The sequence below is a fragment of the Leptodactylus fuscus genome, chromosome 6 (genome assembly GCF_031893055.1).
Source record: "Leptodactylus fuscus isolate aLepFus1 chromosome 6, aLepFus1.hap2, whole genome shotgun sequence".
NCBI classification, from domain to species: domain Eukaryota; kingdom Metazoa; phylum Chordata; class Amphibia; order Anura; family Leptodactylidae; genus Leptodactylus; species Leptodactylus fuscus.
Genome location: NC_134270.1, coordinates 10,964,387 through 10,982,896, shown reverse-complemented (window position 1 = coordinate 10,982,896; position 18,510 = coordinate 10,964,387). Strand labels below are relative to the sequence as shown.

The window sequence follows — 18,510 nt, the reverse complement described above, 5'->3', positions numbered from 1 at the left end:
ATATAACTACTATAATACTGCTCCTATGTACAAGAATATATCTACTATAATACTGCTCCTATGTACAAGAATATAACTACTATAATACTGCTCCTATGTACAAGAATATATCTACTATAATACTACTCCTATGTACAAGAATATATCTACTATAATACTACTCCTATGTACAAGACTATAACTACTATAATACTACTCCTATGTACAAGAATATATCTACTATAATACTACTCCTATGTACAAGAATATAACTACTATAATACTACTCCTATGTACAAGAATATAACTACTATAATACTACTCCTATGTACAGGAATATATCTACTATAATACTACTCCTATGTACAAGAATATAACTACTATATTACTGCTCCTATGTACAAGAATATAACTACTATAATACTACTCCTATGTACAAGAATATAACTACTATAATACTGCTCCTATGTACAAGAATATAACTACTATAATACTACTCCTATGTACAAGAATATAACTACTTTAATACTACCTCCTATGTACAAGAATATAACTACTATAATACTGCTCCTATGTACAAGAATATAACTACTATAATACTGCTCCTATGTACAAGAATATAACTACAATAATACTACTCCTATGTACAAGAATATAACTACTATAATACTGCTCCTATGTACAAGAATATAACTACTATAATACTACTCCTATGTACAAGAATATAACTACTATAATACTGCTCCTATGTACAAGAATATAACTACTATAATACTGCTCCTATGTACAAGAATATAACTACTATAATACTGCTCCTATGTACAAGAATATAACTACTATAATACTACTCCTATGTACAAGACTATAACTACTATAATACTACTCCTATGTACAAGAATATAACTGCTATAATACTACCTCCTATGTACAAGAATATAACTACTATAATACTACTCCTATATACAAGAATATAACTACTATAATACTACCTCCTATGTACAAGAATATAACTACTATAATACTACCTCCTATGTACAAGAATATAACTACTATAATACTACCTCCTATGTACAAGAATATAACTACTATAATACTGCTCCTATGTACAAGAATATAACTACTATAATACTACGTCCTATCTACAAGAATATAACTACTATAATACTGCTCCTATGTACAAGAATATAACTACTATAATACTACCTCCTATGTACAAGAATATAACTACTATAATACTACGTCCTATCTACAAGAATATAACTACTATAATACTGCCCCTATGTACAAGAATATAACTACTATAATACTGCTCCTATGTACAAGAATATAACTACTATAATACTACCTCCTATGTATAAGACTATAACTACTATAATACTACTCCTATGTACAAGAATATAACTACTATAATACTACTCCTATATACAAGAATATAACTACTATAATACTACTCCTATGTACAAGAATATAACTACTATAATACTACTCCTATGTACAAGAATATAACTACTATAATACATCTGAGTACAATCTTAGTATTAATTTGGCCTTGTTCGCACCTAGACTATATTTGTATGCCTCGTCTGCAGTCTTAGCCCAGATATAACATACAGGAGCGGCTCCTCTTTCATTTGCCACATTAACCGCCATGCTAATCCCTGCCTCTGAATCTCTTTACCTCGGGCCATGCTCTCTTGTTCTGCTCTGACTTAAAGTAAGTTTGTGTTTGGAGGTTTTGTTCGGCGTCTCATGTCTCTTCAAAGCCGTGTTTTTCCCCGTTTCTCCTTTAAGCTATAAGCAGTAAGATCTAGGATTCTTTCCTCTTGTGCTTTGTTACGTAGGTGCGGCACTATAGTAAGCTCCAGACAAGGACTCCGCGCTATCGGCATCATAAAGCCATTTTCTCCCGCTGAGAAATATACATGCAAGCGACAACATTACAACTACACTTGTGCGCGGTATTATCAGGCGCTCGTCTTGCAGGGGGCATTCCAATGACACCGGGAAAACAAGTTGCTTTATTTTTTTTTTTTAATCCTTCCCGTTTCGCCATGATGATGTAGAGAGAGAGATAAATATGGTCTATCGTCTATGGAAATCAGAAAAGGGTCTGCTCTGGGGGTTCGGTCCTTTGGGGTGTAGGATGGGATATAAGATCTGCATATGATATGCGCAGGCAGGCGAAAGAGATGCTAAATCTCTCTGAAGGCGCCTCATAAATATGGAATTCAACTTGCAAGGCAGAGAGAGACGCCTGCAAATAAGACAGGGCTCGGGTTAACCCTATGCTGGCCACCGGGGAGAGAGGCTGCCAACGTCCCGAAAGGGCCACGAGTACCTGTCCTAATACTAACACTGCGCATGGGTGCGGTTTTATTTGGCGCCATTTTATAAACCCGCCATAGGGTTACCCAGTCAATCTCCTTTACTACTAAGAGCAGATTGACTCTAAAAACGCCACGTTAGCAAGATGCGGTCTGTCTCCCGTCCATAAATACGGCCATGAATATGAATGCGGCGAAGCACCTGGACGGTGAGACAGATTATTATGGCAGCGGAAGGGTTAGCGTTATGATCTAGTTTGTTATTCCGCTCTGTGTCTTGATGCTAAGCCATCTATCTACAGGACGTGCTTATCTGCACAATACAATGTTACTGCGAGCTGTGTCGTTCATACCAAGTAAGTTTGTGCGCCATAAAAATGGAAAAAATTCAATTTACAGGGAAGAGAAAGCAGGTACGGGATAAAGTGCGAGCGGCGGCTTTAAAGATGCGGTTTCCAGCAAAACAAATAATAAGATTAAGGGGAGCGGATGTTTAGATTTTAGTGAAAAGATGACCCCTGACCCCTGGTGAATTGCTACAATATTTTCCGCCGCGCGGGTAGCATCTCGTTGTGCCGCGAACTGGGATTTGCTAGTAAAAACGCGAGGCGAAGGGGACGCCGAGAATTGGCGCCGGTAACGTTCGGTATTTCAATGCAATCTGCTACTTTTATGTGATCTGTAAATGACTCGGTGATTTATGGGCCGGTCATAGAAGAGAAGAGAAGGATATAACCTTTAAAGATCACCCTCTCAAAGCGAGAAGGAGGCCTTGGTGCGCTGATGTATTGCAGGGCTCCTGCAGTGGTGCAGATAATGGTCAGGGCCTATGTCAGTGGGGACACTCAAGAAGCCTCATAAAGGGGGTCAGTGTGTCAGTCCAATACTTGGCCCTCCTTACCCCTCGCTCCTTGCTCCTATATAACCGCATTGGTCCCTGGACCCTGTTCCAATAAGCTGTTTGGACCATATACTAAGTATACAGCTGCCAAGGGCAACCATTGCAATGTACAGGGTCTGTACAGGGTAGGATATATACCTAGTATATATCTTCACGTGATCGGGGTACTCATGACCTATCCTGTGGAGAAATACTCAACATCAATTACCTTCAGGCCCTGGACAACCCCTTTAAGAGGCACCGATTTTATGCCAAACAATAGGGGGTGTAGAGCTAGAGTGAGGGTAAGTTCACATGGGGTTTTTTGGACCGGAACCCAAGGCGGAGGCCTCAAAATACGGATACTGGCATCCAGTCGCACGCACTCCGCTCCGGATTAGGCCCAAAGTCGGGCCTAGTCGGGAGTGTCCCATTCCTTTTGAACCCATTTTGGCAAAAAAATGCAACAAAAAAGCTTCCGCAATGTGGGGCCTTGGCCTTACGCTACCTGTTTAGACAAGTAACTCCACCCCCTTGACCATTTTCCATAAGAATGAAGCCCCATGGATGGACACTAAACTTACTGTTTTCGGAGACCTCCAGGATGTAGCGGATCAGAGGACTGTTCCCATCGAAGGGTCTGGCCCAGGTGACATTAATGGTTCGTGGCTCGGTGACGCTTAGCGCTGCCGCCGGGTTCTCTGGAGCGTGAGGAAGTTGTCTGGTCGGAAATAAATGGTCGCCATGTTAGTCAGTTGTCATTTTAACAGACTAGAAAGCTACTCGTCGCCTTCCATACCTGACTCGTAGGTGGGCGCTCCTGGAATCATTGCCCCCCATGGACAAGACGCGGCAGGTGTAGGTCCCGATATCTCCTGACCACGTTTGGGAGATGTGTAAGGTGCCGTTCTTGTCCATTTGGATTCTGGGTAAGTTGTCTATACTCAGGGGAGCGCCATCTTTCTCCCAAACGTACCTGAGATGGAAGAGAAGACATGATGAGTATAGACTCTGTACTAAACTTTGGTTTCTATCGCCGCATCTCTAAGGGCCCTTGGAGATGGAAAGTTGTGGATGTAATTGGCCGTAATTGTGCCCTATAATAGCCCTTTGTTCCCCAGGGCGCTATATACCGATCAATACATGTAATAACACATCCCTGGTCCATAGAAATGGGTCATCCTCACCTGTCAGCCATAATCCCTAGCACAAAAACAAGGCTCAGCAAGTGAGTGATAGCAGAATATAGCTCGGTATATTCGCCATGGAAGAGTCTGGGAAAGTTGGGTGGCATCACAGGCTATAAATTTGTGCATTATGCAAACACGCCGCCGCGCCGAGGATGGTGTCTGTTATTCGCCATCTACATATTGATATCACAGACTATTTATAGAGGGTGTTGCACATATTGTACACATCTCGCCCCAGCGGGGGGTCCTGTCATTAGACTTTCAGATGGGCTCTTTATTCTGTAGATCATTTCTGCACTCGCTAGCTATCGCATGGAACGACTCTGTAAAAATAGTACAGTAATCTACCAGCAGATTTTATAAGGAAGGATCCTGGTGATTAGGGAAAAAAACAAAACAATAACCTTAAAGGGCAAGTCCACCAGGAGGGATTTACACCGCGGGCGCTTGGCGTTCATGTTTAAATATAGAAGACGGGTTAGGAAAATGAGAAGAAGAACAAAACCCCCAATGATTCGGCGCGTTCCTGGTACTCGGGACCATAATGCTTTGCAATAAAGCGCCAGATTGATACCCCTGCCGATGTGGGCGGGGCTTCCCTGCTGGCTGCCGAAAATCAAGTGACAACTGAAGCTGTTTATAGACAGCGCTATTATTAAAGCCCTCCAATCTTCACCCGGGGGTAGAGGATAGGGGGTCCTACCCAATCTGGATCCCCTCATGGTTCAGAGCTTGTAATACAAGTTTACGATGATTTTTTTTTCTTTCTCAAACATATGGCAGATGGAACTTTTACTCTAGAAAGTTGCGGTTTTATGGATAATAAGGAGTTCACACCAGAAATGGTGACTTTTTTCCTAATTTGTACCCTGTACACCAGGATGGAGGTGTAGCGGGGCATGGGTTATGGAGGGCTATGACGCCTTATGGTATATTCGTGCCAGAAAATGGCGCTCAAATCTATGCCAGGGCTTAGGGGCCGAAGGTTGGAGGGCCAGGGATGAGCCTGATTTATTAGGAGGTATCTCCACTAGAGATGAGCGAGTAGTGTTCGATCGAGTAGGTGTTCGATCGAATACTACGGTATTCGAGATACTCGTACTCGAGCGAACACTACTAGCTGTTCGAAGTTTAAGGTTCGATGCAGAACCAGCGTTGATTGGCAGAATGGTATACATTCTGCCAATCAACGCTGGTTCTTCTCTTACCTTTAGAAGTCTTCTCCGTGCAGAGTCCCCCCCATGTCATCTTCCGGCTGGAATTCACTCTGCGTAGGCATCCGGCCTAGGCAGAGCCGACTGCGCATGCGCGGGCATGCCCTCGCATGCGCAGTCGGCTCTGCTCAGGCGTCGGGCCGGGCAGAGCCAACCGCGCATGCGCAGTTGGCTCTGCCTAGGCCCCGATGCCTAGGCAGAGTGAATTCCAGCCGGAAGACGCCGCGGGGGCGTTGCGCCGGGAGAAGACTTCAAGGGGAATCCAGCCCGACCGTCACTCGTGGACTTGGTAAGTATAATTTTATCGAATTAATTGCGTACCCCTGAAACGAGCATTTCCCCCCATAGACTATAATGGGGTTCGAAATCTGTTCAAACAGTGTGCAGCAGTTCGAATCGGATTTCGAACCTCGGACATTTTAGTGTTCGCTCATCTCAAATCTCCACCTTGGCACATGGGAGATCAATATTGGCAAAGTCAACACCTGTCTTGATGAATTTACCCCAATTTCAGTATTGGGGTAAATTCAAAATGGAGGTGCCCCCCTCTGGCAACTGCTTGGAAATAGACCATGGGTCTCTTCAAATTTGGGTGTCTTCTGCAGGACCATTAGGAGGTTCCATTGGTTGGCCAGTTTGACACCGACTGAGTCACACTTGCCAACAAACAGCTGATTCTGGCAGAGGAAGCCATAGCCAGTTGGTACAATGTACTGTAGTATACCTCCATGGTCTCTCAAATAATACGGGGCCACCCCAAACAGAGTCCATTCTGGCTCATAGACAGGGATCCCTCTCTATGACATCCATTGAATTTATGAAACCATCCCTTTAAGGCTTCATTCACCTCTGTCCGGTGCAGAATCCATCAAAAATTGTGGACAATCCAGAAAAATTAGGGAGAAACCATATGGATGACCAATGGACCTCATTATAGTCAATGGCCTCTCTCGCGATCCATTGGTATCTGCCATTACAAGGATCTATCTTTATTGGTAATCTCTTCTTCTGGTCTTATGGCGGAAGTGAACACACCACAAGGCAACCCATTAAACACACTAAAATGTGAAATGGTGAACAATTCTCATCTATAAATACTCCAAATATTGTATTGGAGACCCCAGACTGGTCCAACGCCAATTTCGGTGCCCGAATATGACTTGCCAAGAACTCCATTTTGTTGGATTTCCCCTTTAAGATGAATCGGGTGATGAACGAGTTGATTTACCAACCTGACGTCTCCCTGCACCACCCAGCCCCCACCAACGTCCCGAAATGCATGGCGAGAAGTTTCTGCTTGAAATGATACATATGCTGTGGAAGGGAGAATTAATATCGCCCAATAAAATATTCACTGCGGATGAAGTTAAGTAAGATTAATTTTTTAACTCCTATTAAATTTTTCACAGAGTTCACCGTGGGCTCCGTCTCCCCCCGCTGTCAGGAACCAATTAGGAATGTTTAATTTTCCCTCATTATTTATGGGTGAAGTATAGAGAGAAATAAGATTTGTGTTAATTAGGCGAGGGTCCTCCCGAGCTCCAGCCCGGTGCAGGCCGGGTGACCCTTGTATTACGCCTCATTATAACAAAAGAGACTAAGGGATTAAAGGGAAGGGGAATGCGCAGAGCGAGGAAGAAGATCACGAGGAGCCTCCAGGATTTCCTGGTCTGCGGTGGGAAGAAGGGGAAGAATCTGCAGAAGGAGAAAACTAAGTAAGAGAAGGTCAACGAGGCCTGGTGAATAGGGTTGAGCCGATCTTGAGATTTCAGGATCGATTTTAAAATCTGAGTTCCGATCATTTTCCAGCCGATCCCGATCGTGAAATTTGCTCGATCGCCGATCGGAATCCAATCTTTTCTGATCCTGATCGCTCAACCCTAGTCAATGCTTCTCTATGGGATCTTGAGATAACCTCTGACCTCGATACCGCTGGAAAAAATCAGGATCGGAATTCCGATCACGATCGTGAAATTTACTCGATCGCCGATCGGAGTCCAATCTTTTCCGATCCCGATCGCTCAACCCTACTGGTAAGCCTTAAAGCAGTCCACTTGATGTGCCAATGGGTATTGAGGAATATTTTACCTTTTTCGACAAGCCACACCAATTTATTGAAACGGGAACCAGTTCCCAAATATTTGATGTGGCATGGATTTCTACCAGAGGGATAATGTGAATCCCCCAGTGTAAAATCTGTATTGGGGCCCCTACATACCTTGTGCCCTTTAGTGCTAGTTCACACGTGGCGCAGTAGGGCGGATTTTGACATCGAGAGTGACGCGGGGGGCACTCTCGGGTCTAAACCCGCCTGCCACGACTGTCGTAGTTTCCGACGGTCAAAGCTTCCCCGTTCGGAGTCGGCTCAAATGAATGGGCTGACATCAGAGGTTGCTCTCGCCAGGCGGACGCCACGGCTCGATGAGCCGTGGAATCCACGTGAAGAAAGGGCAGCTCGCTTCTTTTTTCTGGTCCATAGACCACCATTGTGAGGGAGCAGATTATGACGTGGATTACGCACCATAATCCGCCCCCTCTGTGCCCCTGTGAACGGGCCCTTACAATAATGGTATTGTTTATGCAACCTTTTGGGGCCCCCTCAAGGTGTAGGGCCTACTAGTGAGTGGCAGGCAGTGCACATATGCATGGTTGGTCTTGGGCAGCCGTCGATAATGTGAATAATTAGGTGGATTTTGGTCATGGTGGTTGGGGGGTTGGGGGGCACAATAGGAAGGCGCAGGCCTTTCTTATCGAAATTGGCTATGGTCAACCCACCACTCCCATCATCCTGGTTTCAAGCCATATCTCTAATGTAGGGCCATATATATTAAAGGGTTATCCAGGACTGATGACCCATCTTTACCATAGGTTATCAATATCTGATCGGGGGCCTATTTCCAGCTCAGTCCAATTCAAGGGAATGGGGTTGAGCTGCACAACCCCTACGCAATGTTTGGCGCCCTATGGGGGTCCCAGATATCAGACCTTCCCTGATTTCATACATTTGTAGTCCCCAAAATCCCCTTTAAACATCACATCGTCTACCATTATGGCACCTTACCTAATGGTAATGCTGGGGTCGTGCGACACGCTGCACGCCATGGACGCTTTGGTTCCCTTGATAACGCTCTGGTCTGTCGGAGGGTTGGTGATTCGGGTTCGAGCTGCGGAGACAAAGAGTTAACTGATTATCCGTATTCTCTTTGTGCCGGTGTCCATTCCTGTAAATTATTATTTATGACTATTGTCTGTGATCTTCTAGCAGCATTGTAAATGGCAGCCGGCTTTATACATACTACATTTTGCCAACACAGTTTCTGTAAAGTTTTCCTTACCTTGCTGTATCGGGGATTTGAGATACAAGATTACACGAGCCCTTTACTAAGGTCAATACTCGGAGTCGCTACACATGCCGGCAATATAAGGCAATTTGTTTCGCTCTTCATCTTCCATGTAAGCCGTCTATTCATTTATATTATCAGCTGTAAAGCCTAGAATTTAAGATTTCGGCATCTGGAGACCAACTCGAGGGGTCAAAATGACAGGGTCACCAGAGACGTCACATGACGATGCCGAATCCCGATGCAAAATCTGTACAAATCGGTGTAGTTTGTAGTACTGGGAAGTTGCGCCTTGAAATCGGCACCAAATTTTATCGCGATTGAATTTAATGGGAGGGAGAAACTTAAGTAGGGAGCTGAAATTTTTTTCCAACCCTAATGTTAGCTTTTCCGACAATGATTGGCCAGTAGCTAAGCATTGTGGGAACTAACGTGAGACCTCGATCTCACCGAAAAAGATCGGGATTGGAATTCTGATCACAATCGTGAAATTTACTCAATCCGATCTTTTCCGTTCCCGATCACTCAATCCTAGGTTGGACTTGATGGACTGATGTCTTCATCCAATTTCATCTACTATGTACCTACCGTGTTTCCCCGATAGTAAGACACCCCCGACAGTAAGACGTAGTGGGACTTTTGGGGGGTGGGCTAATGTAAGACGTACCCCGAAAGTAAGACATAGTAAATGTCTAAAAGTAAAAGTAAGACATACCGTAGTAAACATAAGGCGCCTTATAGTCCGGTGCGCCTTATATATGAACCTTGTCAGGACTATAAGGCGCATTACCCATGAGCGCCTTATAGTCCTGTCTAGGTTCATATATAAGGTGCACCGGACTATAAGGCGCAGCGCTGTGCGCCTTGTATGTGATTGAAAGCGGCGGCATGCCAACTTTGCCGGCGCCCGCTTAACCCCTCGCGTGCCAGCCGCTTCTGTTCATTTCAATGGCACGCTTCCATTGAAATGAATGGAAGCGCTCGGCACGCGAAGAGTTAAAGGGATTCTACCATTAAAAGAAGTTCTTTCCTCTGACCACGTCGGAATAGCCTTAAAAAAGGCTATTCGTCTCCTACCTTTTGCCATAACCAGCGCCGCCTTCTTCCTGAGCTGCGTCCACCCCTTCTGTGTTGTCTTCTTTGGGCCTCATGGATGACGCATGCGCAGTCGGCTCTAACAGGCTCTCGCAGCCAGAGCCGACTGCGCATGCGTCATCCATGACGCCCAAAAAAGACACAGACAGGGAGGACGCAGCTCAGGAAGAAGGCGGCGCTGGCTATGGCAAAAGGTAGGAGACGAATAGCCTTTTTTAAGGCTATTCCGACGTGGTCAGAGGAAAGAACTTCTTTTAATGGTAGAATCCCTTTAAGCGGCGGCTGTCGGCAAAGTCTGCCTGCCGCTTCCATACATTGCAATGGGAGCGCGCTATTCAAATAGTATTCGCGCATCTCTAACTTCAATTGTAAGCAGTTATTTGAATAGCACGCTCCCATTGCAATGTATGGAAGCGGCCGGCGGCTGCCGCTTAACTCCTCGCGTGCCGCCGCTTCAATCCATCAACCCCTGTCATTTTTTTTCCAATATAAGACATACCCCGAAAGTAAGACATAGTGGGACTTTTGGGGGTAAAACGAATGTAGGACACTGTCTTACTTTCGGGGAAACACGGTATGTAAGTGACCTGCTGGATCTCGTAGTTTCAGACAAGAGACCTTTCCTTTGTTTGGTCCATCCGATCAGCAAGTAAAAGCAGCGGCAGAAAGCGAGAGGGCCCAAAAGTGGGGAGGAATTAGAGGCGGAAGTCCAGCTCCCAATTTACCACCAAGTGAATAGACCCTAATGCTCCCGGCCTGGGTACAACTGCACCCTCAAGTTATTCCCAATGACCATGTCCAATCTCCTTATTCATGGCTGAGTATACACCGTAGTCCGTTTTCATGGATCTGTTCTAGATGTGAACCTATTGAGGGATCCGTGAATTCGGCGCAAGAAGAGACAAGTTCCATCCTCTCTCGGGTCTCGACTAGATCCATTACAGTCTAATACAACACCTAGCACTTGGATGTCGTGTGAATGAGCCCTAATGGTGGACTTAGATCAGAGAAATGCCATGTGGTCCCCATACCTGGGGGTCCATAGACTCTTCCCCAGATTTTTCGTTTTTGTACATGACTTTGTGCGCCTTTGTCGTCCATGGCGAGCACTACAAAATTCAAGGTCTTTACGCTCGTCCCATTTTTGTTTTCCGGCTCGGCAAGGTTAACACGTGAGCCGACACACCAGTGTATGACATCTCAAAGTGGTCTTTTCAAATGGAGCTGAGAAGACAGGTTTGATGGTCCTCCAACTCCCCCCGGTCTCTAGTGTCACGCACAAGATAAAGTCACAGGACAAGCTAATTTCACTCCTGTCACCGTAGACAATGCCGAGCGATCAGCTGAAGGATCGTGATTGTGAGAGGCAAAGACAAGACAAAGGGGCTCAAAGCTGAGCACATTGTATTAAAGCCTGAGGAGAAGATTCCCGGCATCTCATTTAATCCAACTTGCTGGCAGATAAAAGGAATATCTACCGGGTCTGTGCAGTTTGTCAACTCTACGAGTCACTGACAGCTGCTGGATTCTCTGAAGAACCTTATAGAAGTCAATGGAGAGGCTTCAGTTAGGCCCCAATTATTAATGTAAAGATGTCCTCTTATTGCACACCAAGTACAGTGCCATAGCTGGCATAGTGGCTGTGCCCAGTATTGCAGCCCAATCCTTTTTGGTATGCGAAACCCAGAGTATCACCCCATTCCTGCATATAGATAGGTTAGGATCACCTGGATCATACAATGCTTTCCACTTGTGAATTGCTGCAGTCTTTGTAAATATACAACTGAGCTTTTGGGAGCAACGAGGGAATTGCCATTGCATTGTAGTGGTAAGCGGCAACGTCCTTGTTTCTCCGAAGAGCCCATTTGCATATTGACAAAAACACTGATATTTGGACAATGGAGGCTCCAAATCCCAAGGGAAAAATACTCTATAATTCAGGTGACACTAACCTATCTATCTGCAGGGCTGGGGTGATATGCTGGGTCTGGTGACAGTAACCTATCTATCTGCAGGGCTGGGTGATATGCTGGGTCTGGTGACAGTAACCTATCTATCTGCAGGGCTGGGGTGATATGCTGGTTCTGGTGATAGTAACCTATCTATCTGCAGGGCTGGGGTGATATGCTGGGTCTGGTGACAGTAACCTATCTATCTGCAGGGCTGGGGTGATATGCTGGTTCTGGTGATAGTAACCTATCTATCTGCAGGACTGGGGTGATATGCTGGTTCTGGTGACAGTAACCTATCTATCTGCAGGGCTGAGGTGATATGCTGGTTCTGGTGACACTATAACCTATCTATCTGCAGGGCTGGGGTGATATACTGGTTCTGGTGACAGTAACCTATCTATCTGCAGGGCTGGGGTGATATGCTGGGGTCTGGTGACAGTAACCTATCTATCTGCAGGGCTGGGGTGATATGCTGGTTCTGGTGACACTAACCTATCTATCTGCAGGGCTGGGGTGATATACTGGTTCTGGTGACAGTAACCTATCTATCTGCAGGGCTGGGGTGATATGCTGGGGTCTGGTGACACTAACCTATCTATCTGCAGGGCTGGGGTGATATGCTGGGGTCTGGTGACTGTAACCTACATATCACTAACCTGGGAACAGATCTGCAAAAGCATCATGCGAACCATAAATGTGACATCACGGCTTGATGGAAAGGCCATTACCCCCCCCCCCCATCACATCCCTTGTGCTCAGTTGATCAATATGTCCAGAGTCGCCACTGATCTAATATTGACAACTTATCTTAGGGTTAGGTCATCAAGATTAAAATCCTGGAAAACCCCTTTAAGAGAAGGCTAACTTATATACTGAAAGGTTTATAACCCTAATGTGCATCTATTGACCTGTTTTTGGACTACAGAAGGACCTCAGACCCCCCTGGGGTGACCCCGGCCAAATCTATATCGTGTCTATGTTTTACTTTCCTGTCGTTTAACTCCTTCTCGGCTAGCGCAGATTTACCGCCGCTCATAACCACATTTTTTTTTTTTAGTAAATACAATAAATCGGCCGCGCGGGGAGTTACATATTTTATCAGGCGCATACTCCAGTGACTTTTATATTACTTTATGTCGTCAGTTTTTCTCCAGCAGAATATTGGAATAAATATATTTATGGTTTATTTTTTAGGAGAAAAGAGAGAGTTATAGGAAATAATTACGGGAAGTGTAACTACCGAACTAGAAGATCCACCTTAGAAGACGGGAGAGTAAAGTCGGCTGCCCGAGGCCTAGAAGTTTGAAGCCACCGCCGGAAGAAGACGCGAAGAGAGGCGTTCCTGAAGAAGATGGAGGCGTCGCTGGAGAGTTCTCTGGCAGCATTGGGGACGCCCCCAGTGCTGTTTGAGCACTGGGGACCACCCCCAGTGCTGCGAGAGAACTCATTTGCATACTGACGAAAACTGGGATTTATACAGAAACAACGGCGCAGAGAAGACGTCTAAAGGTAGGAGAAGAATAGCCTTTCTTAAGGCTATTCATATGTGCTAGGGACAAAAAATTGAGTTTTAATGCTAGGATCCCTTTAAGGATTGTCGGAGCGCTATGTCGATGTAGCAGAGCCGATTTGCTCATTGTAAAAGCAGGTTGTGGTATGTCTGTGGTTTTTTGATAGGACTGGAGGAAAACTTACGGCATTATCTCAACGTGTGAGTTATCACAAGGCTCTGCATTATTTATGGCTGTCACCGATGCTGGAGTAAGATCTGAGCTCTATACATTTATATACGACTCTGCATCTGAGGACAGGCTGTTACACCTTTGGGGCGGAATTTTGAGGCAGATTCTTCCTGACATCGGGATAAATATACGTATAATGTCAGTGGCGTAACTAGGAATGGCGGGGCCCCGTGGCACAGTATTATGCCTCATAGTGGCCCCTGCACACAGTATTATACCCCATAGTGGCCCCTGCACACAGTATTATACCCCATAGCGGCCCCTGCACACAGTATTATACCCCATAGCGGCCCCTGCACACTGTATTATCCCCCATAGTGGCCCCTGTACACACTATTATACCCCATAGTGGCCCCTGCACAAAGTATTATCCCCCATAGTGGCCCCTGCACACAGTATTATGTCCCATAGTGGCCCCTGCACACAGTATAATGTCCCATAGTGGCCCCTGCACACAGTATTATCCCCCATAGTGGCCTCTGCACACAGTATTATCCCCCATAGTGGCCCCTGCACACACTATTATCCCCCATAGTGGCCCCTGCACACAGTATTATACCCCATAGTGGCCCCTGCACACAGTATTATCCCCCATAGTGGCCCCTGCACACAGTATTATGCCCCATAGTGGCCCCTGCACACAGTATTATCCCCCATAGTGGCCCCTGCACACAGTATAATGTCCCATAGTGGCCCCTGCACACAGTATTATCCCCCATAGTGGCCCCTGCACACAGTATTATGCCCCATAGTGGCCCCTGCACACAGTATTATGCCCCATAGTGGCCCCTGCACACAGTATTATGCCCCATAGTGGCCCCTGCACACAGTATTATATCCCATAGTGGCCCCTGCACACAGTATTATCCCCCATAGTGGCCCCTGCACACAGTATTATGCTCCACTGTGAACACCCATGAACAATTATTATACTCTGGGGTCTTTTCAGGCCACAGAGTATAATAATCGGAGATCGAGAGGGAATACCAACATAAAAAACACTGTCACCTACCTATCCCTGACTCCACTGCAGTCCTTGGTGGTGTTGGCCATCTTCAATGACATCCAGGACATCACAAGGCCCAGGACGCAGGCCCCTGTCATGTGACGTCAGGGACGTCACACAAGTAGGCCCGAAGCCTGCGTGGAGTCGGGAGAGGTAAGTAACAGTGTTTTTTATGTTCTTTATCTTTCCGGGGCCTCTGATCATTATACTCAGTGTTCTGAAAAGACCCTCGAGTATAATAATAGTGTTTGTGGGGTCCGCGGCGTCACTTACTGATCCCGGCCCCTGCCAGGATTGGTAAGTAAATAGGGCCCGTTACGGCCTATTAAGAGATTAAAAACACAGCGGTAGCGGCTGTCACCGGGCCCCTAATGTCCTGGGCCCTGTGGCAGCTGCTATCACTGCTATCCCGGTAGTTACGCCCCTGTATAGTGTTACATGGTGACCATTCAGATGTACAATCATCAATATAATACCCGGACAGCTTATGGGCAGAGGAACTTCCTATTAGGCTTATTTCACATCCGTGAGGTTTAGGCCATTTGTTCCGGAGTAGACTAAACATTCAGGATGGTTCCATACAATAAATCCAGAAAGGTCCTCTCTTACTATAGTGGGGTCTGCTGGTGGTCGGACCATCTGTGATTTGAAGTTTCCTTAATGGCACAAACCCTTTAAGGAACCCAATGATGACACTTGACGTCTTAAATCATGTCTTTAAGCGACAGAGACATCTAGAGAAGTCCTTTAGGCAATGTCGGTTGGAGGATGACTGCACCATGGGCTCTCCCGCGCTTAAAACCCTTGAAGGTATTCTTAGCAATAAAACATATCTAGCAATTGTGTAGCCAAGTGTCATTTCCAACGCTCCGCAGAGTGACCTCCAAGCGGAATTGAAATATTGAGGGAGCTTGAGAACATAACGGCAAGTGTACCGAGCTGCATGAAAAACCTTTTATCCCTAATGACTATAATAAACAACATCAACTCCTACGGCCGCTAAAACAGAGACAAACTGTAAAAAAAACAATATGTGTTAGTGGAAGAAGTGGCGGCACTATTTATTTCCCTTGATAGGGCCATACGTGAAGGGAACTTCTCTTACCCCAGACGATAACGTCGGCGGAGGCCTCATCAGCTCCACGAGAATTGGTGGCAGTGCAAGTGTAGGTGCCCATATCCGATATATGTGCCGGGCTAACAAGGAGGCTTCCAGATTCCAGAAGGGTGAAGCGTGGCAGCTGGATGGAGCCGCTGGCCAAGATCTTATCACCTGCGGATGAAGGAGAGACACGGACTAAGCAAACAATGTTCCTCCTGTATAACGTCACAGAATCAGGTTGATATGTATATTTTGGATGTTAGTTAGGACTGGGCCACCAGGAGAAGACACACAAAGTTGAAGGGTCTATTACCTCAATCTTTCAATCTTTTTGGTAGAGTTGGAAGGGACCTCAAGGGCCATCGGGTCCAACCCCCTGCGAGTGCAGGTTTTCCTAAATCATCCCAGCTATATGAACCTCGGGGTTCTTGAAGGGTTTGGGTTTATCTGGTGGGCCCGAAGAACCTAAACCCGACACTATGACACTTCATAAAAGGAGCAAACTGTTGCCTTAATATTGGTTCCCTAAATCCTTGTTTACGGAGAAGGGACAGTGGATGGTTTTGGATTACCCATGGTGGACCCTTCAAGGGTTCCCTATTCTGGCAATAGAGCAGCCAAATGCGAGAAGATTCTAGCAAAGTTGAAGGGTACTACGGTTGATTAACCTGGGGGTTCTTGAAGGGTTTGGGTTTCAAAGAACCTAAACCCGAGACTATGACACAGATGGTGGGCCCAAAGAACCTAAACCCACAGATGTTGACCACAGATGGTTCATATATGGATAATCCAGTCTAAGCCGAAGGTAAGTGCCCCACGGGAACGATATGGCCACCTATGTAGCAAGCACAATGTTATTGGGCATGTGAGGCTTCTTCTTATGCTGGTTCTCCGACTCCGGTGTTGTCAGTGCCGTGACCTGACCCTTATCTGCCTTGCCATCCATCATTGTACGGTTGATGGTCATCTGGCCCTGACGAAATTGTCAGCGTTGGCCGTCTAATATTTATGACCATTTGTGGGCACCATTACAAACAGATCGTGACAATCTGAAGCATGTAGACTTCATCGTATACATGGAGGGAACGCCATAAGTAATGGGGCCAACCTGACGCTTCTTCTATGGTGCCGTCTTCTTACCCGTGAGCGTTCAGACTTTGCCTTCACCTTGTATACAGTTCTCAAAGAAAGCCTTATAAAAGTATTTTTACAGTCCTTATCTCGGTACGCAAAATAGGACGGGAAGGGGGTCAAGATTCCCGTATCCCATTGGCCCCGTCTCCTTGTGGTTTTCTAAAGCAAGCACCGAAGGGTTACATCTTCCACTAAATTGAAAGATCTGAAGATCCTCCAGTTGCCATGGCTTCCATTAAAGAAACACCTACGGGTCATAAACCGTATAGACATATAGCATGGTTTAACCCTTCGTCTCGCCTGCTTCCATTTACGTACACTTTTCCCGATGGCCGCTCGCTCTCGCACATAAAAGGAGCCGGACAATTACGAGGTCTGGTTCATCGCCGGCGACTGGGTATATATCTTCTTCGGGGCTGAACACAAACTGCGCATTGAAGAATATAGCTTTGTCATATATTATATGGCAGTTCTGCTTTATTAACCTGTCTCGTGCCAGTTTTATTTGAGGAACAGAGGACTGGCACCGCCGTCGCCTGGAGATGAGAGGCTGCGCCTATGATTTATACACAGCCGGGGAACTGAGGATCAGCTTATCATTCATACACAGGCGAGAGATGAGAAAGCTCTCCGTATAACTAACACAGAGCCCGGGAACTCTGCATATCATTGTATGCCGGGGAGGGCGGCCGAAATATCACCGCATGTAGCGCTCCTCAGATAGGGGAGACGAGGAGGCTTTACATATCCTCGCATGTACGGCCAGGAGACGGCAAATTATTCAGGAAGACGTTACGTTCAGACGGATCTCGTAGATGAGCAAGTCTTTATCGAGCTCGCAGCCTGTTGACGGACAGATTGTTTGCAGGCCCTAAAAGCTTTAGCAGAATGATGTTTTTTTGGCATCAAAGACAAAGCAACAAACTCGTCTTGCGCCCACGCAGAAGCATCTTCACTTTCTGGTATACAGTAATGTAACTTCCATTATATAACTCAGCCAGCAAATAATCTGACACAGGAAAGAAGTTGGAAGAAGTTTTTTTCTTGAGTGATTTGTTTGACGTTTTAGTCTTGTGTGTTGGTTTAGTGCATAAGGAAGAAGGCGTCTGTAACACGACTGCAGAGGACCGTATATTCTTCTATATATGCTTCAGGGGTGTAGAATCGAGCTCCTAAATCTGCTAAGCCCCCTAAGTTTCTTTTATGATGGCTTCTCACAACCCTTCCATGACCAAGGCTTTGGGCACCTTAGAATACTTTTGTGTGTCCATTCCCTGGTTGCACTTGTGTCAATATAAGCTTAGCAGGGCCTGGTGGTCAGGAGGTGCAGACGTGTGTCTATATAACATTACCTTTCTGCCAGGTAATAGCAGGCCGGGGAGCTCCAGAGGTCTCACATGGCAGTACCAGGGCGGTGCCATCTATCACCGTACTGTCCAGGGGGCCCTTTGTGATGTTGGGAGCGATACCTGGAACACAAAGATATATAGAAAGGACACTTAAAATGCGGGCGATGCTCTATCAGTATGGAGGTGAATCCGCCTTAGCTAT

General features: G+C 45.9%; 1 protein-coding gene across 3 annotated transcripts in view; it reads right to left on the bottom strand.

The window, feature by feature from the left end:
* The window catches only part of SDK2 (sidekick cell adhesion molecule 2), a 495,641-nt gene that overhangs the window by 71,527 nt on the left and 405,604 nt on the right, over positions 1–18,510 (bottom strand). For 2 of the 3 annotated variants that reach the window (XM_075279361.1, XM_075279362.1), the window contains exons 10-14: positions 18,312–18,428; positions 15,829–15,996; positions 8,649–8,751; positions 3,983–4,159; positions 3,768–3,904 (exon numbers count right to left, since the gene is read on the bottom strand). In XM_075279361.1, the coding sequence (XP_075135462.1) occupies positions 3,768–3,904; positions 3,983–4,159; positions 8,649–8,751; positions 15,829–15,996; positions 18,312–18,428 (702 nt within the window). Of the gene's footprint in view, positions 1–1,657; positions 1,970–3,767; positions 3,905–3,982; positions 4,160–8,648; positions 8,752–15,828; positions 15,997–18,311; positions 18,429–18,510 lie in introns of those variants that run through there. The other variant, XM_075279363.1, reaches the window with a different exon arrangement.